The sequence below is a fragment of the Neoarius graeffei genome, chromosome 23, assembly GCF_027579695.1.
Source record: "Neoarius graeffei isolate fNeoGra1 chromosome 23, fNeoGra1.pri, whole genome shotgun sequence".
NCBI classification, from domain to species: Eukaryota; Metazoa; Chordata; class Actinopteri; order Siluriformes; family Ariidae; genus Neoarius; species Neoarius graeffei.
In genome coordinates this window covers 54,110,411-54,136,969 of record NC_083591.1, presented here as the reverse complement: position 1 = coordinate 54,136,969, position 26,559 = coordinate 54,110,411, and the positions used below count along the sequence as shown (strand labels likewise).

At 42.6% G+C, this 26,559-nt stretch overlaps 1 protein-coding gene across 1 annotated transcript; it reads right to left on the bottom strand.

Annotated features, from left to right (window-relative positions):
- Positions 1–512: 512 nt before the first annotated feature.
- Positions 513–26,468, bottom strand: rab18b (RAB18B, member RAS oncogene family). The gene is made up of 7 exons (XM_060906420.1): positions 26,327–26,468; positions 23,023–23,078; positions 22,303–22,364; positions 20,398–20,470; positions 11,745–11,863; positions 7,413–7,479; positions 513–2,888 (listed from the first exon to the last, which is right to left on the bottom strand). The coding sequence occupies exons 1-7, from the start codon at positions 26,392–26,394 to the stop codon at positions 2,716–2,718; spliced, it is 618 nt and encodes a 205-aa protein (XP_060762403.1). The 5' UTR covers positions 26,395–26,468; the 3' UTR covers positions 513–2,715.
- Between the last annotated feature and the right edge of the window lie 91 nt (positions 26,469–26,559).

Genomic DNA, 26,559 nt, shown 5'->3' with positions numbered 1-26,559 from the left:
CCAAATCGAAGTGTTCAGAGCACAGGACGGATGTTGGTGAGGGCTCCCGCTTGCCACGAGTGCGCCTGACTTGCTTCACCCACTTCGCATGCAGCTCGGGATCTCTGGGAAACCTGAATAAACTTACCCCATCCTTGTAGGTTTTGGAGCAAAAGCCGGCAACACAACGCGAAGGCATAATAACTAATATATAAAAAATAATGTATAATAATAATACTAATAATGACAAACTGAACACCTGTCGCATCAACAACAAACTGGTAAGTTAGGAGGAAGGTTCTTTCGCTGACGTCATATAGCTCCTCCTCCTCTTTCGTCTCCTGGGTGCTGCAGCCCCGTCAAATTTGCCCAAATAGCCGCGTTTTTTATCATAACTTGTAAAATAGGCGCCTTCGTGAATTAATATATGGATCATCGGGAATTACTTTTTATGTTATAAAACATCGCCAAAGATGTCAAAAACGTGTCATCAGCACTTTAAATCTGAAAAAATTATAAACCGTTAAACTGAATTTATTTGATAATACCTTTATTTAATGCCTAAAGAAAGAAATTCCAATATGAAAAGACAAACCATTTTAACGATTAAGTTATATTAAAAACAAAACACATGATATCACAATAATCAATATTATTATTATATCATCAGATTGCCCAGCTCTAGTAGTAACACTACAAAATGTGGAAAAGTCTAAAAGGTCCTGTATACGGGAAAGTGCAGCTGATAAACTATGTATAGCCAAATTTGTACTGTATATTTATTTCTACAAGAGAAAACGATAAGGCAGTTAGATTAAGTGAAATTTTATTGCAAAAGAAAAAAAAAAGTCCTGATGCGCTCAGTGACACGCTTCCAATCCGATCCCAACTCATTACAGAACGCAATCCAGACAGCGCTGTCCTCGAGAATCGAGCAAATCGGAGCAGTGAGGATCTTCAACGGCTTCATAAAACTGCTCGTGAGATAAATACCAATAAAAGAGCTGTGCACCAAAGCTACTGGATAACTGATGGAAATTTCAATCAATCTAAACAAGATGTTTATATTTAATCATTTTCCATGATGCTTTTATCCAGAAATTTATAATTATGTGAATTTTAAGGTACGCTAAAGAACCATACAGACCAAAATAATCATTTTCAAGTGTCACCAGGGTAAATATCGGTCTAGGCAATTTAAATAAAGAAAAGTGCCAAACTCCGTCTGATTAATACCAGGTGGGTTTATTAACCTTTTAAAAAAAAAAAAAAGGTCACCTAATCCTGCTTTAAGCTTCATGTGATGCATTACACCCAAGCATATACGGTATCTCTCCGAGTTATCACACTACCAGTGGTGGAAATACAGGAAACGATGACTGCACATGCTCTTTTTAGCTTGCAAGATGTTCGGTTAATATCAGAAAAAGCAGAAGTCTCCAGCCTCAGGACATGCTTTTATACATCACTTTTACATATCGCCGCTTTAAAACGGATTCGAACAGTCGGATCTGTCGATTTTCAGACGAAAGCCGCACTAATACCTGCTTTGACGTAACATCAGGTTTAATACACACTCTCGGCTTTAAAAAAAAACACAAAACGACCCGTTAATGATACTCATTGCTCAAGTGGTTTTATTACAGCTTGAACCTTTAATGCGTGATTTTAACCCAGCTTTAGTGTGCCTTTAAAAGGGTCTACGTTCAAGTTAAAGGTTTAGTTAGCTTTCTGACGAAGGCAAAAGATTCGGAGTGAAGGTACGAGCCCAGGCGTGACAAACGGCACCCTCGTCTCTCAGAGCGCGTTTCCTTTTCATAAACGAAGGATATTAAACCCAGTTCTCGCAACTGAGTGTGAAGTTAGAACAACAGTCACGGTCATGTTTAACACAGCTTAACAAAGTCGAAAATAACGAATGTCAGAGACCGAGAAGCAACTGAAGTCAGGTAATTCAGGACACGGACACTTTTCCAAAAGAGGAACGTTTTGAGGTTTGAGCAGTTTGCGTAAGCGGGACGGCAAGAAACCCAGCAGTACTCGCGTGCTAGAATCGTACACATCAGTGGTCCACGAATGAAATGAAAAGAAGCGAGCTATTGCACGGTGACGTTCTACAGATCTAAGATCACTGCTTAGACGCAGAAGTTTAAAAAAAAAAAAAAAAAAAAGGCATTCCTTCTATTTTAGTATGAATATTTCTGAAGAAATGCTCGCAGGATCATGCTAAGCGAGGAGACGGATTATAAAAACAGCAGACAGGATCAGCGGAAAAGCAGCCAACACTGGAAATTATTACAAAAATAAAGGAAATGTGTTGTATTAAATGTTATATTAGCTACAGTGAAGATGCTTGGAGGTAAAGTACGGGGTGATGGAAAATTTAGGACAGTTTACGTCTGGAGTAGAGAAACTAATCCCGCCCCCTTTCTTCACATTAGTTAATTGGCCTTGATTTTAAACAGTAATAACTAAACCACAGAGACAGAGACGTCCGAATCAGTCCTTCTGCTTCAGTATAAGTGACGTAGTGACAGCAACGCTAATTCAACGCAGCTCTATTGATAAATTAGATAAAACACCATACAGAAATCGAAGTGGAAGGACAAACAGGCTGTGTGAACGTCCTTCGGCTGCCCGGACGGCGCCGACCTTCGCCTCTTGTTCAGAAGCAGGAAATCGCAGTTTGTTTGGTTTGGTTTTCCTTTCAGTCTCAGTCCGGTGGAACTGCGAGAGTCAGATGAGGGAGCAGTATCCGCCGCAGGCGCTGTAGTTCTGCACCTGCTGCTCTCCGAGCTGAACACCTTGATTCTGGAGGCTGCTCTCCCACAGGCCTGGCGTCTGCAGGATCTTCTCCACCAGCTCCTCGAAAGCACACTGGACGCCGTCTCTGGTCTTGGCGCTCGCCTCTGAGGAGAAACGACAGGAACGAGGGGTGAGATCTACGCCAGGATGACGCGCGGATAACTGGGACGTTAATATATTCATGACCTACCAGCAAGTCATTTTACTGATCATGTACGAAGGATAGAAATGTTTAACGTTCACATTAAAATTGACAATTCGTTTGCATTTTTTTTTTGCCCTGAATACATTAGCTTGTAAATCACTGACTGGCCACTAGAGGGAGCCGCAATATATTTAAGTTATTCCATGAAATCGAGTCGTACATGAGCTGGATTTTGAGAAACAGCAAATTTTTTTTTTGTGTGTGTAAATTTGATAAATAAAAACTTGATACAAAACATCCGACAAAATCATTTCTGCTTAGAATGCAAACAAACCGGCGAAATGAAACAATTTGTGAAAAATGCTATAATTCTCGGAAAAAAAAAAGTTCTTACCATCAAACACAAACCAGATTTTGCTGCTTTTCTTTTTGGTATTTTATTTTCGAGTCGAGTTTTTATTTTGTCCTCGGTTACTTCAGCAACATGTGCCGCCATTTTGTTTTTCTCTACTCGCGGTATATGAGCTGACAGCCTAGTAGTAGAGTAGCCAATCAGAGCGCACGATTGCTCATATCCAGTGAATGTGAATAGAATAATATTTAAAGTGCCATTCCACCATTGGATGTATTCTTTGGCATAAAATACAATATATTTTATGACAACATGACTAGACAGAGAAATCTTTTAGCTTCAAAATGATATATCAAACAATTTTTTGACAACGACAAGTATATTAATTTTGCGACCAAAGTCACCTACCCTTTTAATTTCCGCGCGGTAGTGAAACGTGATGTCATCGGCAGGTTCCCCTTCTTGTGTACCACGTCACGTGTGACGTGGCACAGATTATCAGCAATGGCGGATAGAACGCGATTTCCACTTGTCGATTGCTGTGCCGATATTCACCATCGACCGTCTCCTTTGGGCATCACTTGCTATTTTCCTTCACTTCTTTTCCGAAGCTGACAATCGCGTTCTATCCGCCATTGCTGATAATCTGTGCCACGTCACACGTGACGTGGTACACAAGAAGGGGAACCTGCCGATGACATCACGTTTCACTACCACGCGGAAACTAAAAGGGTAGGTGACTTTGGTCGCAAAATTAATATACTTGTCGTTGTCAAAAAATTATGTTTGATATATCATTTTGAAGCTGAAAGATTTCTCTGTCTAGTCATGTTGTCATAAAATATATTGTATTTTATGCCAAAGAATACATCCAATGGTGGAATGGCACTTTAATATATGCAATAATTCTGCTTTTGATGAAATCTCGTAACTTGTCTTTTCTGACTTGACTAGAGAGAGGAAAAAAAAAAAGTTTTTTCTTCAAAAGTCGTCAAGGTATCCTCAGGAACGGGTTCAGCATGACATCAAAACAAAATGGCCGACACGACATCAAGTGCAAACGAAGTAGCACATTTGTACCTTTAAACAAACAATTTATCCCGTATGTACTAGAATTTGCTTCCAGTCAGTCAACATTCGCTTGTCTACAACATTAACTAGACGGTTTACTATTTTGAGGAGAAAAAAAAAAAAATCAGACCATTAACTTTAGCTAGCTAGCTTGTTGCGAACAAAAGATGAACATGGAGGCATTTTTTTAAAAATTGCTCTCCAGCTTGAACGCATGTTGAAAATGAGGTTAAAAAAAAAAAAAAAACTACCACATAATTCCAAGTTTTATGTTTGTTTCAGGGCAGCACGGTGGTGTAGTGGTTAGCGCTGTCGCCTCACAGCAAGAAGGTCCAGGTTCGAGCCCCGGGGCCGGCGAGGGCCTTTCTGTGCGGAGTTTGCATGTTCTCCCCGTGTCCGCGTGGGTTTCCTCCGGGTGCTCCGGTTTCCCCCACAGTCCAAAGACATGCAGGTTAGGTTAACTGGTGACTCTAAATTGAGCGTAGGTGTGAGTGTGAGTGTGAATGGTTGTCTGTGTCTATGTGTCGGCCCTGTGATGACCTGGCGACTTGTCCAGGGTGTACCCCGCCTTTAGCCCGTAGTCAGCTGGGATAGGCTCCAGCTTGCCTGCGACCCTGTAGGACAGGATAAAGCGGCTAGAGATAATGAGATCAGATGTTTGTTTCAATGCTGTCATAAAACGACAAATAAAGACATGTTTTGGGAAAAAGAAAAGTTCTTAGAATATCAGATACAGAATATCTGTAATGATAATGTCAGTTTACCAAACCGAGTCAGTCCGCCTGAAGACGTCTAAACCCTTGCTTGTTTTGCCTTGATCGAGTTGTTGGAGAAATTGCACAGAAGCCTGAGTTTGTAATCAGATACCGGCTGTCGAAGAGCACTTACACGACAAAAGTTGAAGGGCTTCCCCCCCCAGATCACTACATGACAAAAGTTTAAGATTCGTTTTCTTCTGATGTTTTACGTTTCGAAAGAGTTCAAGGATACGAGACTCTGAGGCAACGATGATGACGACATCAGCGTAGAGCAGAAGACAACGGTTATGGGGCAATTCGATGACGCAATGCAAGCAGTAAATGCGGTGGGAGATCAGGGTGCCAGAGTTCAGTGGTTCACGCAACACAAACACGTCACATCTTAATTCTACAACCCCGATTCCAAAAAAGTTGGGACAAAGTACAAATTGTAAATAAAAACGGAATGCAATAATTTACAAATCTCAAAAACTGATATTGTATTCACAATAGAACATAGACAGCATATCAAATGTCAAAAGTGAGACATTTTGAAATTTCATGCCAAATATTGGCTCATTTTAAATTTCATGACAGCAACACATCTCAAAAAAAGTTGGGACAGGGGCAATAAGAGGCTGGAAAAGTTAAAGGTACAAAAAAGGAACAGCTGGAGGACCAAACTGCAACTCATTAGGTCAATTGGCAATAGGTCATTAACATGACTGGGTATAAAAAGAGCATCTTGGAGTGGCAGCGGCTCTCAGAAGTAAAGATGGGAAGAGGATCACCAATCCCCCTAATTCTGCGCTGACAAATAGTGGAGCAATATCAGAAAGGAGTTCGACAGTGTAAAATTGCAAAGAGTTTGAACATATCATCATCTACAGTGCATAATATCATCAAAAGATTCAGAGAATCTGGAAGAATCTCTGTGCGTAAGGGTCAAGGCCAGAAAACCATACTGGGTGCCCGTGATCTTCGGGCCCTTAGACGGCACTGCATCACATACAGGCATGCTTCTGTATTGGAAATCACAAAATGGGCTCAGGAATATTTCCAGAGAACATTATCTGTGAACACAATTCACCGTGCCATCCACCGTTGCCAGCTAAAACTCTATAGTTCAAAGAAGAAGCCGCATCTAAACATGATCCAGAAGCGCAGACGTCTTCTCTGGGCCAAGGCTCATTTAAAATGGACTGTGGCAAAGTGGAAAACTGTTCTGTGGTCAGACGAATCAAAATTTGAAGTTCTTTATGGAAATCAGGGACGCCGTGTCATTCGGACTAAAGAGGAGAAGGACGACCCGAGTTGTTATCAGCGCTCAGTTCAGAAGCCTGCATCTCTGATGGTATGGGGTTGCATTAGTGCGTGTGGCATGGGCAGCTTACACATCTGGAAAGACACCATCAATGCTGAAAGGTATATCCAGGTTCTAGAGCAACATATGCTCCCATCCAGACGACGTCTCTTTCAGGGAAGACCTTGCATTTTCCAACATGACAATGCCAAACCACATACTGCATCAATTACAGCATCATGGCTGCGTAGAAGAAGGGTCCGGGTACTGAACTGGCCAGCCTGCAGTCCAGATCTTTCACCCAGAGAAAACATTTGGCGCATCATAAAACGGAAGATACGACAAAAAAGACCTAAGACAGTTGAGCAACTAGAATCCTGCATTAGACAAGAATGGGTTAACATTCCTATCCCTAAACTTGAGCAACTTGTCTCCTCAGTCCCCAGACGTTTACAGACTGTTGTAAAGAGAAAAGGGGATGTCTCACAGTGGGAAACATGGCCTTGTCCCAACTTTTTTGAGATGTGTTGTTGTCATGAAATTTAAAATCACCTAATTTTTCTCTTTAAATGATACATTTTCTCAGTTTAAACATTTGATATGTCATCTATGTTCTATTCTGAATAAAATATGGAATTTTGAAACTTCCACATCATTGCATTCCGTTTTTATTTACAATTTGTACTTTGTCCCAACTTTTTTGGAATCGGGGTTGTACCAATTTTTATCTGAACATTTTAGTCTTAACTCCAGCTTGTATATATTTAGTCCCCCATGACTCCTGATAGCGTCTACCCCTGCTTTTGTTTTATTTAAAAATCAATACAACCCATGCAAAGACAAGTACAGTTTGATCTTCTTAAGCAAAAATGCCAGCCATGATGGAAAATATTTTACATGCATCTTGATACACAGCCTCAGATGACCAACACCCAGGAAAAATAACTGAACACCACCACACACAGTGGGACGGACTTGCACTCATGTCATCTGACCGCTTTTCCATCTACACAAGCTTACCGATGAACAGCATGGAGTGTTTACGAGCAAACTTCAGGCCCTCGTTTCTGTCCACCTCACGGTTATCCTGCAGCAAAACACACACACACAAACATTTATTTCAATATTTTGACGCCTCAACAGGATGTGAGAAAGACTGTGTAAACGTCTGACTTGAGCAAATACTTTCCTTAAAGCTGACAAACTGGCATTTAAGTCATCTCGGGTTATTTCAGGTTGCCAGGGCCCGCAGCCTATTTTCATTAAAACTTATGAAAAAAAAAAAAAAAAATCTGGATCATTCCAGAATTCGCGTCTCTGAGAGAAACCTTTCGTTATTTTCCATAAAAGAAATCTTTATCGAATCAGTTTTTGAACAATAATAACAAACTGTCACCGATAATCACTGATGTACATTTTAGACGCGATTTATCCATAAAACATTAACAAAATGACTCCCACCCCTCCCCCGACATTATTGACCGCCTTCGAGTCCTGATTCATCCATTCAACTCAAACAGGAAGTGATTCAGTCTAACAAATCTGTTTCTTGGAGCTGATTCTATTAACCGTTATAAAGTCACTTGTCGTTGTGAAAGTCTATTTTCTGCATTACATGAAATTTCAGTGATGGGGGGGGGGGGGGATAATAGATCTGTCCCAATGTTCTTGTCGACTCCATTGTAAAGCTGCATAAAATCCACAAACACTTAATAACACGTGACACCTGCACTGAGTGATGTCACTTCCTCCGACAGGAAACTTCAGAAAGGCAGTGAGATACATATACATGTTATTTACCAGCTTAAGGTTGGTCCGTATGGTGAAATACCGAGACCGAGGTCTTGAAAGTACTGAGCGAGGCCCTCTGGGCCGAGGTCACGGTATTTCACCATACGGACCGACCTTAAGCTGGTAAATAATATATTTTTTTCTTTACCAAATTCTAACAGAAAACGAGAGCGCCCAAAAGGGAAAACCGAGCCGAGACGCCATTTTGAATCCTCATTCACGGCTGTAATGCAAATGGCTTCCTCCTCGGTATACAAGTGCACTTCCATGGCAGGAAAAAAAAAAAAGACTACATTTTGCCACCTATGTAGTCCCCTATTTATACAAAATTGAGTCATTCAGGATTCAGCCATGTTTTTGCTCGGCGTTAGCAACAGTTAGAGGTTTTTAGCTTTCTCCTGAAAATGTTTTCTTTTATTTCTTCTTCCTCAGGGTAGTAAAACTCGCTTTCGCTGTGAACACTGTCGTTATCACTATCCATGCTGTAAAATTAACGCTATTATACTGAAAAATGCTGGCAAACATTTACAAGCTTTTTGATAATCTTATAAATAAATCTCATTTAAAAAAAAATGTTGACAAAAAATGCTACTGTGTTTGCTGCTGCTGTTGTGAATGAGCGAGTTGCCAGAGGTCCATAACTGGGGTCTGTATCGTAGGATATGGACCCGCTCACCAGCCAATCAGAGCGCGGGATTTGATGGAAACCGGACCGCGAAAAAAAATTAATTACGTTGTGTTTCTTCTCTCGTTAATTTGAACAAAATGTTGAGGATTTTACACCAACAGTAAATTCATTATTCGTCAACTCTGTTATTGTGATATGGGAGTGAATCTCTCACTTTTTTTTAAAACGATAATACGATTAAAATCCATAACACTGTTCTTATAAATGCCATGTGGTAGCTGGTTTGAGGTTAGCATGTGGAGTTAAGACACAAAACATCAATTCTTATCGTTGCTTCTGTTAATGGACTGCCCGGTTTGACGATAACAGAGTTGATGATGACGACTAACCGAGTCAACACTTGAAATGGACCCGCAATTATAGAATGGGCCTCATATTCAAAAAAACAAAACAAAAAAAACCCAAAAACCGGTGCTAATAAGGGTAATAAAGATTGTTGTCTTCACCACTGAAAAAGTCTTAAAGTTCCTCTTATCACGCTTTAGAGAGCAGAAATGTTTCTATAATAAATATCACTTTGCTTAACAGGGTGACTTCCTGGTGATCATCATGATCATGAAATCCAGAATATGCAAATCAGGCCTGTCCCCATGACCACACCCCTTCCATTGAAAAACGAGTGTGTCGTTTGCATAATGAACCATCACACTCACCTTAATTATCATATTTCATAAAGTTCAGGATGGCTCTAGAGAACATACTAAAATAAAATGACAGATTTCTTTAATATTTCTATAACACCACAACTCTACTGAATTCTCAATTCTGATTGGTCAGACTGCATCAACTCATTCTCTATAACGAGAGCTTGGACAGTAGTTCCAGCTGCGTGACAAATCACAGGTTTATATTCGTGTTAGAACGATAACGTCTGAATACGTTACTGGATGCTAAACACATTTATGGAAGGACTTTCCAGACCTAGTGGGCGGAAACGCTTTATTGATGAGAGGGTTCGAGATAACAGGAAGTCAAGAGTAACTTTTTATAACCGTGGCGAGCAGAAAAGTATCTCGGAACACATCGAAGTTAGAGGGGGATGAGCTCAGAATCCATGCCGGATTCCAATCCCGTTGGAAAAGAACAGGAATCCAAGCTTGTGCTTTATTCAACGTTTGTGGAAAGAGTCTCCAGATTCGGGAAAGAGTGCTTTGTGTTTCACAGTTCTCTGGAAGTTCATTTTGTGCCTCATGGAAGGGGAAGGAAGGAAAAAAAAAAAAAGGTTGGTAAGGGAATGATGGCTAATTCTTTCTTTGCATCAGACGTCACTCCCAGTAGCGATCTGCCTCGTTATGTATTCAGATTTCCAGCAGGCGTTGTAATTATTTACAATCGCTTCACAGTAGTTTCTTGTGTTTCACCTCTAAATATGCCAGATTGTTGCTCTGTATTTGAAGGTTCAAAAACGGACCAAATCGAGGAAAAAGACAGAAGGTATTACAGGATACCAAAAGAAGTCGTACACAAGGCTGATAGAAAAAAAAAAAAAAAAACCTCAAAGACGGCGTGAAAAACGGCTCGCAAACCTTTCACTGTGTTTGAAAGGGATCGAGAGTCCACATGCTCGTGTTTGCAGCAACCGTTTTGTTAAAAAGGTACGTACATCGTGATACTTTATGGATCTAATATCAAAACTTCAAAAGGTTTTTTTTTTACTTTTTGTATGTCTCATCTCATTATCTCTAGCCGCTTTATCCTGTTCTACAGGGTCGCAGGCAAGCTGGAGCCTATCCCAGCTGACTACGGGCGAAAGGCGGGGTACACCCTGGACAAGTCGCCAGGTCATCACAGGGCCGACACATAGACACAGACAACCATTCACACTCACATTCACACCTACGCTCAATTTAGAGTCACCAGTTAACCTAACCTGCATGTCTTTGGACTGTGGGTGAAACCAGAGCACCCGGAGGAAACCCACGCGGACACGGGGAGAACATGCAAACTCCGCACAGAAAGGCCCTCGCCGGCCACGGGGCTCGAACCCGGACCTTCTTGCTGTGAGGCGACAGCGCTAACCACTACACCACCGTGCCGCCCCTTTTTGTATGTTGTTAAAACAAATAAATAAATAATAATAATAAAAAAATGATGAAACTAATTTGTATTTCGGCCTCGACTGAAACTCTTTCAGGTTGTCCAATGACGTCAGTTCATCAATCTGAGCTACGTTTGAAATGTTATGAAATAAAACGTAAGTTATTGCTTTGCTGTGGAAATGCCTCCAGCAGCTCCGACTCGAATTACATCCTACACTTCGGCTTACGTTACATTACGTTACTCACCTGCGCGAAAATAAGACGATTATTGTCCTTTCGAAGTCTTATTCCGACGTCATGAACCCAGCCGCAAACAAACTTTATCGGCTTCGAGACTTTTCAAAAGCTTTCATTTGATTCTTTGTGTAAAACGATGTTTGGACGACCAGATCAATCGCTTGAAAAGTCTGTCTTTTTTAAGCTGTAGGGGTTTAATCCATCGCGTAAATATTTTCTCTCGAGATCTCGATTTTGGTTCCAATCCGTCAACAGTCAGATGCAGAACGTTTTCCACGAGATGCGTTCTTGGCTTGGACGCCATCTTTGATTGCTGCCCGTCACTTGGAAACCGGAAGTGAACCAGGAGGCAAAAGGTCACGTGATTGCAAACAAAGAATAGCTGCTATAACGTAAGGGATAAGAGGAACCGGTTACGCAGATGTTCCATAACTTTAAAAATAACTATAAAATGGATTTAAAAAAAATTAAACACATGTAATCATTGGTGCACAAGGAATAAACCAAAACACTTTAGTGTGGTAACAGTAACCTCGCACCAAAGTTGATTGTTTTCCTGTAACAGCACAACCCCAAGTGTGTTCTCAAGTCACAAACCTTATCGATTTTGTTCCCGACGAGCATTTTGACGAGGTCGTTGCGTGTGCAGTACGTCTCCAGCTCGTTGAGCCAGTTCTCCAGCTTTGTGAACGAGTCCCGCTTCGTCACGTCGTACACTGAAACACACACAGGAGTGAACAATTCGAGTCATTTAATTCGCCGCTCGCCAGGCAGACATTTTGATTCAAAGCACGTCACAAATGAGACGGGATACAGGATAGAACCTCCAGGTCTTCCACTGACCAGCGACGTACACGAGAGCTCCTGCCGTGTGCGCTAGCACCTTGCTAAACAAGTTCCAAGCTCTCAATATGTCAGTCCGGCTGATTCGAAACAGGCGTGCGTTGGCCAGCATCACATGCATTGTGTCTCTCTTCTGAGAAAGATACACACACTTTGTTGAAAGACAAAGCATTAGCGTGCTGAGGAACAATAAACCAGGACATCGTGTTTAATAAACACGAAAAGCAGCGTAATACCTGAGTAATCAATAATGACACGTTAGCATGCACATCACCGGTCTGATAAACCTGTTATTCAGACCGGGATCTGATCACGTAAACAGCGCTGTCTGACTGAGCGCTCAACCTGGTCCAGCTGATATTAGATCTGGACCGCTCCACTGACTCTGTGACGATTCGCAGCCCTTTCTGCAACGGAACGAGTGATGACAGCTCGACACCCGACACGAGAGACCATTGTTCTCTGGTTTGTTTTATTGTAGCTGACATGACGTTTTGAAATAAAAGAAAGAAACTTCAAATCAAAATACATTCTTTGTCCATGATCTCATCAGCAAGATGTTCCAGACTCACGGAACTTGACCGATTTAAACTTCAACACATTTCTAGAAAAACGTGCACCCTATTTAGTGTCTAGAATTGGAAAATGAGAACACTTAAAAATCGTATCAAACCTATATACGCCGACCGGCCACTTTAATAGGAACATCTGGTCGGGCTGAGAATCGATCCATATTTCCCGGATCGATCCGATTCCGATTCATAAGGTCACGATCCGATATCGATTTACTTAGATATTGCTGGATTGTTATTTTAAAGTAAAAACTGTCCCTATTGACAGGAACAGCCCCATGTGTGTTTGTGCATGTAATTTAACACCAAATGGCTTCTCCAGTGCAGTTTGATTCGCCGCAGGTTTAGCTGAAACTGTGTCGGCGTGGTGCCTGGATAAGTGGTTGCGGAGATTGGTTGTATTGCCACTATATTTTACCTCTATGTGGCACAGTTTGCACACTGCTTTTGTTCTGTCGACTTCGTCTCTGTCCTCGTAACGTTTGAATCCAAAGCCATACATCAGCTTTCAGGCCAGGCGGTGATTTTAGCTGTGCAGCTTCAGCCATCTCACGTTCTTAAGTTTCGGTTTCGTTTGCCGGCACCCGCTTTTTATAGCGGTCCTTGCGCGGTCGAGAAAATAGTGCCAATTGAGGTTTTTCACCTGACGTCACAGGGTCACGTGACGCCCCGGTGTCCGCCATTTTGAAGGTCAAGCTAGCTAATGTCAACAACATAGTAGCTAGTATGTTACTGCAGCAATGTTTACATTCAGTCATTTGGATGACTGTTAAAACCTTTCGGTCTCAAGTTTTTCCTTTACTGTATTTACTAGTTTACTGTAATTATGATCCGGCAGCTATTTACACCGGATCCAGTGTAAATAGCTGCCGGAGCGCGCTCCGGAACCTCGGCCGGAGCACTCCAGGAGCAAGCCGGAGCGCAAGCCGGAGCGCGCTGCTTAATTTGAGGGGGAGCAAGCCGGAGCGCGCTGCTTAATTTGAGGGGGAGCAAGCCGGAGCGCGCTGCTTAATTTGAGGGGGAGCAAGCCGGAGCGCGCACTGCTTAATTTGAGGGGGAGCAAGCCGGAGCGCGCGCTGCTTAATTTGAGGGGGAGCAAGCCGGAGCGCGCGCTGCTTAATTTGAGGGGGAGCAAGCCGGAGCGCGCTGCTTAATTTGAGGGGGAGCAAGCCGGAGCGCGCGCTGCTTAATTTGAGGGGGAGCAAGCCGGAGCGCGCTGCTTAATTTGAGGGGGAGCAAGCCGGAGCGCGCTGCTTAATTTGAGGGGGAGCAAGCCGGAGCGCGCACTGCTTAATTTGAGGGGGAGCAAGCCGGAGCGCGCACTGCTTAATTTGAGGGGGAGCAAGCCGGAGCGCGCACTGCTTAATTTGAGGGGGAGCAAGCCGGAGCGCGCGCTGCTTAATTTGAGGGGGAGCAAGCCGGAGCGCGCGCTGCTTAATTTGAGGGGGAGCAAGCCGGAGCGCGCTGCTTAATTTGAGGGGGAGCAAGCCGGAGCGCGCTGCTTAATTTGAGGGGGAGCAAGCCGGAGCGCGCTGCTTAATTTGAGGGGGAGCAAGCCGGAGCGCGCTGCTTAATTTGAGGGGGAGCAAGCCGGAGCGCGCACTGCTTAATTTGAGGGGGAGCAAGCCGGAGCGCGCTGCTTAATTTGAGGGGGAGCAAGCCGGAGCGCGCTGCTTAATTTGAGAGGGAGCAAGCCGGAGCGCGCTGCTTAATTTGAGGGGGAGCAAGCCGGAGTGTGCTCCGGCAGCTATTTACACTGGATCCGGTGTAAATAGCTGCCGGATCATAATTACAGTAAACTAGTAAATACAGTAAAGGAAAAACTTGAGACCGAAAGGTTTTAACAGTCATCCAAATGACTGAATGTAAACATTGCTACAGTAACATACTAGCTACTATGCTGTTGACATTAGCTAGTGCTAACAGCTAGCTGCTAGTGCACTGCTACAACACAGACACCGACTCTAATAATACAGTTCTTGGTCATTGCCTGGTAACAGCAAATTTATAACGGGCCATGTCTCAACAGACTAAGAAGTTATTTCAATGACATTTAATAACATTTTGTTTATCCTGAGGACCGAAAGTAAATGAAAATGTGAACAAACCTTAGCTGTAATCAGATGGCGACCACCGGCTCCAGGGACGACCCGCTGATGTAGGCATGTTACCCAGCCTGACACAAAATATTTGTAGGCATCCAAACTCTTATACGCTTTCAGATCAATACCTGTGTATGGCGATGGGTTTTTAACGACATAGGTATACAGATCATGTGGGCCGAAGTCAGGTAAAGACGAGGGCTTCGTGTACTTCCGTACGTCAGTGAACAATCCTGGTGGAAGCAGGTAAACGTCGTTCTCTAAGCCTGCTAACCTCAATTTTTGCAAATACCTCTCCCTCTGCTCGCCCTGTAAATGCCCTACGTCGCTGGATAGTGAAGGTGTTTTCTGCATCTCGCTCCTTTTTCTTTTATGTTTTTCGTTTGTCGCCTTCCTCGCATTCAAACTGATTCGAGCCGTGACGTCCAAAATGGCAGCCTAACGATGCATCACATGACTTGGTCACGTGGGTGAAAAACCTCAATAGCCCACTGGAAGAGATTGAGCCACACATTTTTGAATCGATCTCGTATCTTTTGAACGTGAATTGATATCGGATCGTGGATCGATCTTTTGAACCCAGCCCTACAATCACGTAGCAGCGCAGCAATGCATACGATCCTGGTTTGAGCTCAACACAAATAACCACTCTTTACAACCGTGGTGAGTGGAAAAAGCATCTCAAAATGCACAACCTTGAAGAGGATCGGGTACGAGAACATAAAACCGGGCTCCACTCCAGCCAGACGAAGGTGCACTGGTTACAGGATCATCGAAACAGAACAGGTGAAGATCGGAAGGAGACCAGGAGATGTTTCTCCCCCCACCAAATCATCAGGAGAGCCGTTTAATAAATTAACCTCAGATTAAAATACTGACGCAGAAAAAATAAATAAACTGTGTGTTATTCTATCCACATTCACTGGATATGAGCAATCGCGTGCTCTGGTTAGCTCCTCTACTACTAGGATATCAGCTCATATACCTACCGTGAGTAGAGAAAAACAAAATGGCAGAGCGTGTTGCTGAACCGAGGATGAAATAAAAACTACTCGAAAACAAAACCACCCAAAAAAAAAATATGGAATGAAAAGTATTTAATGGTAAGGGTGTATCATTTCTCCCCCAAGAATTATTATTATTATTATTATTATTATTATTATAACATTTTTCACAAATTGCTCCTGCTGGTTTGTTTACATTCTTCATCTTTAAGCATTAAAATTTGTTGAATTTTTTTAGACTGGTTCAAAAGTTCAAAGTAGTTTGAAAATTGCATCACTGAAATGTCCAAGGAAGAACTAATGGCCCTTTTCCACTACCCTTTTTCAGCTCACTTCAGCCCGACACGGCTCGCATTTCGACTACCAAAAACCAGCACGACTCGGCTCGCTTCAGCCCTGCTTAGCCCCCAAAACTCGCACGGTTTTGGAGTGGGGCTGAAGCGAGCCATACCGAGCCGAGTGAGGCTGGGGGCGTGAGCAGACACTCCCCTGTGCACTGATTGGTGAGGAGGAGTGTCCTCACATGCCCACACACGCCCCGCGAGCGCGCTGGGATCTGTAAACACCGCAAACCCGGAAGGAGAAGAATTACAAATTACGAGAATTTCTGAAGCCTTATGCGCCTCGCCTCATCTATACGCTCTTGCCAGTATCTGTCCGCGTTGTCGGTGACAACAAGCCACAGCACCAAGACCAGCAACACTAACGACTCCATGTCCTCCATGTTTATTGTTTACTATTTGGGTCGTGAGACTACCGCTTAAAAGATCACTGATGTCACTGTTTGCGCTGCTTAACGACATCACGTGACGTCCACCCACTTTCGCTAACTCAACCCAATGTGTCCACCCACTTCCAGCCAGCACGGTTCAGCGCGGTTGTAGTCGAAATGCAACTCCAACAGCCCCGCTCAGCTCAACTCAGCACGGCACAGCACAGCCGCGTTTGTAGTGGAAAAGCGGCATTAATAAACACCGAAAGCTATTCTATACCGGCGAGTCGGTCTAGTGGTTAGCGTGTCTGCCTCTCGGTCGGGTCATACCAAAGACCAGCGGTCTCAAAAGTAGCCGGTCAACGGCGGCAAATCGCCGTCTGTGGCCTGTTGCCGCCGGCTATTGTCAGTCGAGTCACAAAATTTAATATTAAATATTTCTGACAGCAAAAAAAGTTGTGAACGTAAATTACATCCACTATGTCATGTATGTCCGTTGCCGCGTCAACTGTGTTTACATCCTCGACATGAGTGCAGCCATTACTGCCGCCTGTGTTGCCAGATTGTGTTTACATCCTCGACATGAGTGCAGCCATTACACTGGCAGTAATGGCTGCACTCATGTCGAGGATGTAAACACAATCTGGCAACACAGGGACAGTAATGGCTGCACTCATGTCGAGGATGTAAACACAATCTGGCAACACGGGCAGTAATGGCTGCACTCATGTCGAGGATGTAAACACAATCTGGCAACACAGGCGGCAGTAATGGCTGCACTCATGTCGAGGATATAAACACAATCTGGCAACACAGGCCTGTGTTGCCAGCTTGGGCGGTTTCCCGCCCAATTTGGGTGGTTTTAAGTGCATTTTGGCAGGTTTTGAACATATTTTGGGCTGTAAAACGTCAGCAGTATCTGGCAACATATTTGTTTTACTTAATACAAGAAATTAATGGATGCCAACGTTTTTGCCAAAATGGTATTTTATTTTCCATTGTTTAGGCAGCTTCAGCATCATACTGTGAGATTCTGTTCAAATTGTTTTTTTCTTCTATGAAGCCTGAGCCATTTATTTTATTAGTTTATAATTGTTTAATTTAGTCTTCAGGAGAGACTGCCTGCACACAGTACTAGTATTAATAGTTTTTTTTTCTTACATGAAAGCTGAGGCATTTATATTATATTTTAAGGGAACTTCATGTTGTGCTGTGAGGTTCTCTGCACTTTAACTTTTGAACCAGCAGGTGCATTTGGATAAGTAAAGCCTATTTTTCTGCATTTTTGTAGTCCTGGTAATCTTTTATATTGGTAAAGTTGTTTATCGGACCATTTCTCAGTGTCTTTGTTTTTTAAATCAATAGTTTTTCAGTAATAACTTAATATTTAACATATCACTCAATTTTAAACAACCCCCGCGCCTCCCCCATGGCTTGCCCCCATAGTCTCCAAAATTTCTGTGGGAAACACTGGCGTACGTAACAACGCTAATCAAGCTTAAGCTAGACGACCCGCCTCAAATACCCGTCCCGGGTAAATGTTATCCCGATTTTAGATGGCCTGTTCCAAACCATCCCGCCCCATGAAAAATTCGTACTTGCATATATCTATCTATCTATCTATCTATCTATCTATCTATCTATCTATCTATCTATCTATCTATCTATCTATCTATCTATCCTGCACGCTTTGTGTGCATTATGTCTGCCGCTGGCAGACATTTTATCATTTTGCACCCTGCTGTAAATTGTTTGTACCCTGCTATTCTCCCAAACTTTGAAGCCCCTGAAAGACCATCATAAAAATGGTGCCTACTGCCATCTGGCAAGGCACGCTGCAACACAGACGCGACTGGGGAGTCAAACTCTCGCGGTTACAAGAGGACCCGCCCCCCACCGTGACCCTAGCTAGGGTGTATCAGTGACGACAGAGAGGAGGAGTATAAGAGCCTGGTGAGAGACTTTGCCCTTTGGTGCAACAGGCACCATCTACAGCTCAACACCTTGAAGACCAAGGAGCTGGTCATTGACTTTGGGAGGTCCAGACCAAGGTGACGACCAGTTCTGATCGAGGGAGTCGAGGTGGAGGCTGTGGATTCCTACAAGTACCCCGGGCTGTGGCTGGACAGCAAGCTGGACTGGACTTGCAACACCAATCACTTGTACAGGAAGGGACAGAGCAGGCTGTACTTCCTTAGGAGGCTGCGGTCCTTTAACATCTGCAGGAAACTCCTGTGGATGTTCTATCAGTCTGTGGTCGAACTGATAGAACAGTCCGCCTTTTCTGCGCCAGTATCTAATTTAATTTATCTAGAAGTTTTCTCTTCTCTGTTTATCCTGTAATGATGCTGCTGGAATTTTAATTTCCCTGAGGGAACCCTCCCAAAGGGATCAATAAAGTTCTATCTAATCCAATCTAATCTAGGCGAGAGGCCGAGGGCTACGAAACGGAGATCGGTGCTGCCAAACGCGCCATGAATGGTGCAGGAAGGACTGACTTTTACTATTCTATACCTCGGCAAGACAGCACTTTCTACAAAAAAAAAAAAAAAGTCAATTTGTGCAGTCAACGATAGGTTAAGAAGTCCGAATAATCGGAAATTATTTTATCAGATGTTTTATATAAAGTTTGGCTGAATTTGCAAAAAAAAAAATGCTCCGTTTCTCAACATTCAGTGAACGTAGGTAGAATAAAACAGTTATTTCACTCACTCAGTCTCGTCGTACATGACTTATAGCCGCTATCAGCTCATATACGACTCGATTTCATGGAATAGCTGTTAAATATTAGTCTGGCTAACGCGACAAAGCTCTATGAGCTATTGGTTTGGCCAAGATATTAAGCCCAACCGTTTCCCAGAGCCCGTGGTTGACCCGCCTCCCTGAAATGCCTCAGTTTGCTACTGGTCGAAGCCAGAAAAGGCTGTGACGAAGCTTAAACCAATCACATCACTCTTTCCTCTGATGTATGCGACGCGACGGGCTAACTGGTAGATTAAACTCTTACCGAAGCCGGTCGGGAGCAAGGCGAAAACGTCCTTCCTTTCAATAAATACCTCCAGGGCTGCTCTTTGCTCCATTTTCAATGAGAACTTCCCGTTGAATGCTTTCAATCCAGCATCTATGCGTAATAGATGCGGAAGCGTGAATGAAGCGCTTCCGGCATAGATTCTGTAAACAATCTATGGCTTCCGGTCGCAGTTCTACTACGTCAGTGCCTTGAACACGCCTCTACCCAGGGCCGTTGGAGATGCTCAAAGTTGATTGGTTCCCGATTTTTCGGGAGCTTGGAAGAGCTGTAGATAGCTTGCCTGGCCAGACTAAGCTCGCAACAGGCCCTCGTGTTGCGTCACGCTTAGGATGGGCAGGCCCAGGCTAGTTAAATATATTGAGGTACCATGAAGTGTACTGTATCTAAATTAACTTTATTCCAGGTTCCTGAACATTCATAACTGTAAAAATAAAGGTTTTCTATACAAGTATAAAACTGAACAGATTCCTTTTTAAAAGTTATTTTCTCAGCCTTAGATCTGAACTGCGCTCGCGTGCAGGTAAACATTGCTGAGGTTGGGGGTGCTGTGGCTCAGGTGGATAAGGCGCCATACCATAAATCCGGGGACCCGGGTTCGATTCCGACCCGGGGTCATTTCCCGATCCCTCCCTGTCTCTCTCTCCCGCTCATTTCCTGTCTCTACACTGTCCTATCCAATAAAGGTGAAAAAAGCCCAAAACAAATCTTAAAAAAAAAATTGCTGAAGTTTCTTTAAAGCTGAAAAAAGGGGCCCCAAACAATCAATCCCAAGCCCCGCCCATGCTTGGTTACTCTTGCTCTTGAGATCAGGAGTCTGAAAACAGAAGCTGGAGAGTGAAAGGTGTGAAAGGTTCAGACTCTGACTCATCAATTATTACAGCTGGCCACGTCGCTGCTTCCACAAAGGTTCAGGAATTAAACACCGCTAGGACATGAACGAGGTGTGTGTGTGTGTTGATTTGGTCTCAAGTTGGACATTCACTTACCTAATATTACCCCTTGTGCTCCTCTGTAGTAGCTGGGCGTCAGAGTTCTGAACCTTTCCTGTCCAGCTGTGTCCTGGATAAACAAACAAACAAACAAACATGCATTTAATCAGAATGTGTTCGATACTAAACACGTCAGCGCATGACTGAATTCATCTCATGACACGTGTGTTAAACTGAACGCAGGTTGAACTCCGACACCCTGGGACACGAGCGCGAGTGAACCTCCCTGAGGCAAATCAACAGCATTGAAAAGGCAACAGTGACACCTTGTGGACAAAATGAACTACTGCTTGATCACCAGTTGCGTTCTCTATTAAATAAGAGTTCGATATACAAGAACACCACCTGTACACCTAGTCTGGTTAACACCAGACCATATCACAGGTGAAATATGGTCTGGAATCCGACTATTGAATTGCGAATGTCTATCATTTGGTGTATATGTAGCCCATGGCCAATCATGGCAGTTGTACCCGGTGACATAGTTAGAGCGACGAAAAGGCGGAGAAGAGAAGGAAAGAGAAAGAGAAGGCAAAACAAAAATAGGAAAACAATGGCACCGAACGATTACTGCCGTTTGTGCAAGACAAAGATGAAGGAAGCTGGTTTGGTTAGTTTGGTTCGTATCGCTCGCCGCCATGTTAAATGTGATCCGTAAACAGTCCCAAATAAACTACAAGCTTCCGTTTGTCGAGTAGTACGCGTCACCGTCTTTCCACCCCTCCCCACTCTCTGATTGGCTCCCTAACTCAGGCGAGCCTTTAGACCGTAGTTTCCATGCCGTCTTTTCAGATCGGAACGATTGTGAAAAGCAGCATGGGATTTCCCAGGCTAGGGTTCTCTCACACACACACACACAGTCTGTAGAGTTTACACAGAATGGTCGTCGAGTGAGTGAGTGACAGTTCTGTGGGCCTTGTTGATAAGAGATGTCTGAGGAAAATGGACAGATCTGAGGTGGGTCGAGCTTTTTTTTTTTTGCCAGGAAGAATATAGTAACTCAATCACTCTGTACAACCGTGGTGAACAGAAAAGCATCTCAGCATGCAACAGAAAACGGAATACCACGTTGGGTTCCACTCCTACAGCCAAGAACAGGGATCTTAGGCTACGTTCACACTGCAGGCTGAAGTGACTCAAATCCGATCTTTTCGCCCATATGTGACCTGTATCCGATCTTTTATTGACAATATGAACGACACAGATCCGATTTTTTTCAAATCCGACCCAGGCCGTTTGGATATGTGGTCCTAATTCCGATCCACTCTTTTCATATGCGACTTCAGTCTGAACCGCCAGGTCGCATTCATCCGACTTACACGTCATCAACAAGCCACAAACGTCACTATTCTGCGCTGAAGTAGGCGGCGGGTCTCTCAAAAAAAGTTACAACAACATGGCGCATGACATCAATGCGAGGGACGCTTCGGGCTGTGAAGGTTCTGAATCTTCTCAATGGAAGGACGCAGAGGTTAGGGAGCTGATTTCCATTTGGGGGGATGCAGCTATTCAAGCTAGATTGGATGGGTCATACCGCAACCGGGCGGTTTTACTTCCGTAAACACTGGCCATGCTCACTGCGTGTGACGTCGTTGTATCCTGCAATGCGCATGCGGAACACTTTTAGGTCGCTTTTCGTTCATACTGAGGATCACATACAAGTCGCATATATTTGTTAATGTGAACGACCTCACAAAAAAAATCGGATTTCACAAAAAAATCGGAATTGAGCATTAAGCCTTGCAGTGTGAACGTAGCGTTAGAGTCAAGAACAAGTTCCTATTAAAGTGTCTGGTGAGTGGATGTACATGACATTTAGGCACAATACTTTAATCATACACAATAAAGCTAGATAAAATATTAGAAGTGATTTAAAAAGCTATGCAACGTGTAAGTACTTACCCATATAGCAAGCTTGGCTTTGTTGCCGTCTACTGCTATAGTTTTCACTTTAAAGTCCACACCTGGAACACACAGACCCCAGTGTTAAAGTCCACAGCTCGAAAACTGTTCAGCAGTTTCATTACATTTATTTTTAACAACACCTTACCTATGATCCAAAGTGGTTATAGCCATGATAATTATCTGGTTTTTTTTTTATTATTCCACATCTAACCACCTTTCCACTTAAATTTAATGGGTTTAAAACATTTCCATGTTTCTTATTAAAACCAAGCTAAAAAAACAACACTAACTTTATTCCAGCATCAGTTCTAAAAAGGTGGAAAAGTGCCATGCAGAATAATTTCCCTCCACACTCTGGTACAGCGGTTTTAACTCTGTGGAAAGTTAAGGAACAACTATCAGGACTTCTGAAGTCCTACATCAGCAGTGATCCAGGCCAAAACTTAAGCCTCAGTTGGTCTAATTTTGGTCTGCGGTTATGTTAATATCCAGAACCCGAGAGCACCTAATCATAGGAATATTCCTGCCTCCGCTTATGCTTCAGATGAACTAAACATCTTAAACTGGCGTCATTTTTTTCAAGGCCAACATAATCATTCTGAATCTTATTTAAGCCTCATTAAAGTCCACACTAATGCAATATGTCTGATATACACACAGAGCAATAGAAGCAGAAATATGTAAGCTGATTCGGGATTAAATAATCCTCTGACTCACCGATTGTTGCGGCTAATTCTGGGTCGAATGTATCATCTGTAAACCTCAGGAGCAAACTGCAAGAGAAATTATTATTTTTTTAAATTATTCATGTTTCTACAATGAGAAATAGTGGTAAAAGGATTAGTTTATGAATAGTAAGACGTGCTGAAAACAAGACTTCACAAATATAATCACGAACTGCAAAACATCCGTCTTGAACAAGCGCCGAGTTTATATTTTTTTCCCCACATCCTTTTTCAAATCAGAAAACCTTCATCACGAACATTCTTCAGCTTCAAGTGTGGATCCAGAGCCAATCCCAGGAACATTAGGCATGAGCCCGGAACACACCCTGGTTTGAGATGGCAGTCCATTGCAGTGAATCAGATAATTTGACTAAAAGAGTCGACTCTTTCAGCATCCAAACGACTCGCTGGACAATATGACTGGTGAATAGTAGTCTTACCCTAACTATGGATGAAATTGTTCCGTGAAATCTCTCTCTACCTTCTAATTAACAAAATTCATGGATGCAAACGGCGCGCCTTTTGGCGGATGCCGCCTTTTTCACGGCTGTCTGGGGGACTTGTGTGAATTGTGCAGATTCGAGGAGTTTTTTTTTTTTTTTGGGCGGGGGCATTGGAGTGTCTGATTATAATTTCATCAAAGTAAATTCTGTATTAAAATTACTAAATAAGCAAATGCCATTACAGTCCATGAAACATAGGAAGTATGAGAAGAAAACAGTAAATCAGAAAGCTGCGCACGTAAAGCCAATTACGTAACTTACGTTGGACTGATGGAAATCCTTACGCGTGCAGTGAAGTGCAGCCAGCAGCAGATAATGGCGCGCAGCCAACTGGCTTTACGTGCGCAGCTTTCTAATTTACTGTTTTCTTCTCATACTTCCTATGTTTCATGGACTGTAACGGCATTTGCTTATTTAGTAATTTTAATACAGAATTTACTTTGATGAAATTATAATCAGACACTCCAACACCCCCCCCCCCCCCCCAAAAAAAAAACCTCATCGGATCTGCACGATTCACACAAGTCCTCTAGACAGCCGTGAAAAAGGCGGCATCCGCCAAAAGGCGCGCCGTTTGCATCCATGAAAATTGTATTTATTTTTTTAAATGCAGTGTCACCCAGAAAAGCACATTCATTTCTGAGCCTGGTTCGTGTCCTCCTCGTGTCATTTCAGGGTCATTTTTCCTCTCCGTCACCCCTTGGTTGTTCATTATGGACCTAAAATCTAACAAAACTATATGAAATCTAGAGAAAATATTTTTCAATCATTTTAATACAATCAATCCTACGCTGATCTTATTGTCCTCCTGTGTGTTCTCTGTTAAGAAGATTCATTTCCACTCGTTCTCAAAACTAATCGGCTCCCATAAAACACTTAGATGTTTAAAAAGTTTTTGGATCTTAACATTTTAATGACATTCATCACAGAACAAGAGTATCACCATGAAACACCAAAGAGTCGCCAGAGATTTGAACCGATTCTTCAAAGAGTCGGCTCGTTCTGAACGACACATCACTAAAATCAGTCTGCAACTTTATGATGTATTGTGTTTTGTTTATGTACCAGCAAAATTTGGTTAGGTCGTATGTGCCAGGGATTTATTTCAGAGTCATGACTCATGAGTGTGTTATTCTATGCAGATGACTCAATAATGTGTCATTCGGAACGAGTCGGCTCTTCGAAGAACCGGTTCAAAGAGTCAGCTCGTTCTGATAGGGTCATATAGTGATTTTTCATGACTCGACTGCGTCCTTTTTAGAACATCACGCAATGAATCATCCTGGTAGATTAAGAAACGACGCAACTACACAAAAACATGTTTGTATAACGCCAAGTATACCGGATGTATTCAAATTACAGAACAAGGTGTTTGGACTCCTTGACCTAACCAATGTACCACCAAAATTTATTTGAATATCAAATAACAAGCATTACCACCTGGATAAGATATCACACTCATAGCTCAGAGGTACAATTCGGGTTTAATGATGAAAAAACAGTAGTTGTTTTCTTTAGTTCAACTGAACACCGTCATCACGCAGATTCGAGTCTATTAACAAGCTAAGCCCGTTAGCTAGCTCGGGGTATTTATTTAGATGCCGGAAAGGGGTTCTAGTCCATGTAGCCATCATTTAGATAATATATTAAGTAAAAAAAAAAAAATACATATATAATATTTCAACTATGCCTGAAATTTAGTGACAAAATTAAAGCAGCTACGAGCCAACGCTAGACTACCCTACCTTGCTTATTTATCAGTTTTCTGCTTTCTAACTTGCTTCCTACACTATGATTGGCTGACAGATGAAGCAGACCAATCACAGGGTAGAAAAAGGGAACAAACCAACCAATCGTAGCGTAGAAGGCGGAACTTATGCGACAACAGAACGCAAAAAAAAAAAAACGAGCGTTAGCTTAGCTTATAACGTATGAATATGAATTTCACGTCATAAAAAAATGCATTTAAAATTCTGGCGTGTCAAAATTAAGACATGTAGGTGTTAATAAGACAAATACTATTATATTAAAAACAATAAAACGATTTACTGTTGACTGAAATAGCACAACAAGAAAGCTAAGTTCACTAGCATAGCGCTAACATGCTAAGGAAGCTAATAGCTGCTGTGCTATGCTAAGCTAAACTTGTTAGCTAGCTCGGGGTATTTATTTAGATGCCGGAAAGGGGTTCTAGTCCATGTAGCCATCATTTAGATAATATAATATATTAAGTAAGAAAATACATATATAATATTTCAACTATGCCTGAAATTTAGCGACAAAATTAAAGCAGCTACGAGATAACACTAGACTACCCTACCTTGCTTATTTATCAGTTTTCTGCTTTCTAACTTGCTTCCTACGCTATGATTGGGCTGCTTCATCTGTCAGCCAATCACAGGGTAGAAAAAGGGAACAGACCAACCAATCGTAGCGTAGAGGGTGGGACTTATGCGACAACTGAACGCAAAAAAGAACGAGCGTTAGCTTAGCTTATAACGTATGAATATGAATTTCACGTCATAAAAAAATGCATTTAAAATTCTGGCGTGTCAAAATTAAGACATGTAGGTGTTAATAAGACAAATGCTATTATATTAAAAACAATAAAACGATTTACTGTTGACTGAAATAGCACAACAAGAAAGCTAAGTTCACTAGCATAGCGCTAATATGATAAGGAAGCTAATAGCTGCTAAGCTTAGCTTGTTTCGCAATTTCTGGATGCAGGATGTCACCATGATCCGGCTCTATTATTATTAAAAACACCTCCTGAGGTTCAAGCTATGTTACCTGGATTTCCCAACACCGCTCTCTCCGATGATTAATATTTTTAAGGTAGTTAAAACGTCGTCGTCCATATTGTGAGGTTTCCCGAAGCTTCGCTTATCCGGAACACCACTGCTAGATGCGGTGACGTGACACTGTGTCTGAAGGTTGGTGAAATTTGTGATGGGCGGGGCTACAGAGGCCGGCAGATGATGTCATCAGTAACCGGTGAACCGCCCCCTCCTCCAAAAATATTT

Bases quoted from the DNA above. Each gene is read 5' to 3' on its own strand.
- rab18b (XM_060906420.1), bottom strand. From the start codon at position 26,394: ATGGACGACGACGTTTTAACTACCTTAAAAATATTAATCATCGGAGAG. The intron at 23,079-26,326 runs GTAACATAGCTT...TTTCTCTTGCAG, and splicing joins AGCGGTGTTGGGAAATCCAG to TTTGCTCCTGAGGTTTACAG. The intron at 11,864-20,397 runs GTAAGTGAATGT...TGTGTGTTTCAG, and splicing joins AGCACAAGGGGTAATATTAG to TGTACGACGTGACGAAGCGG.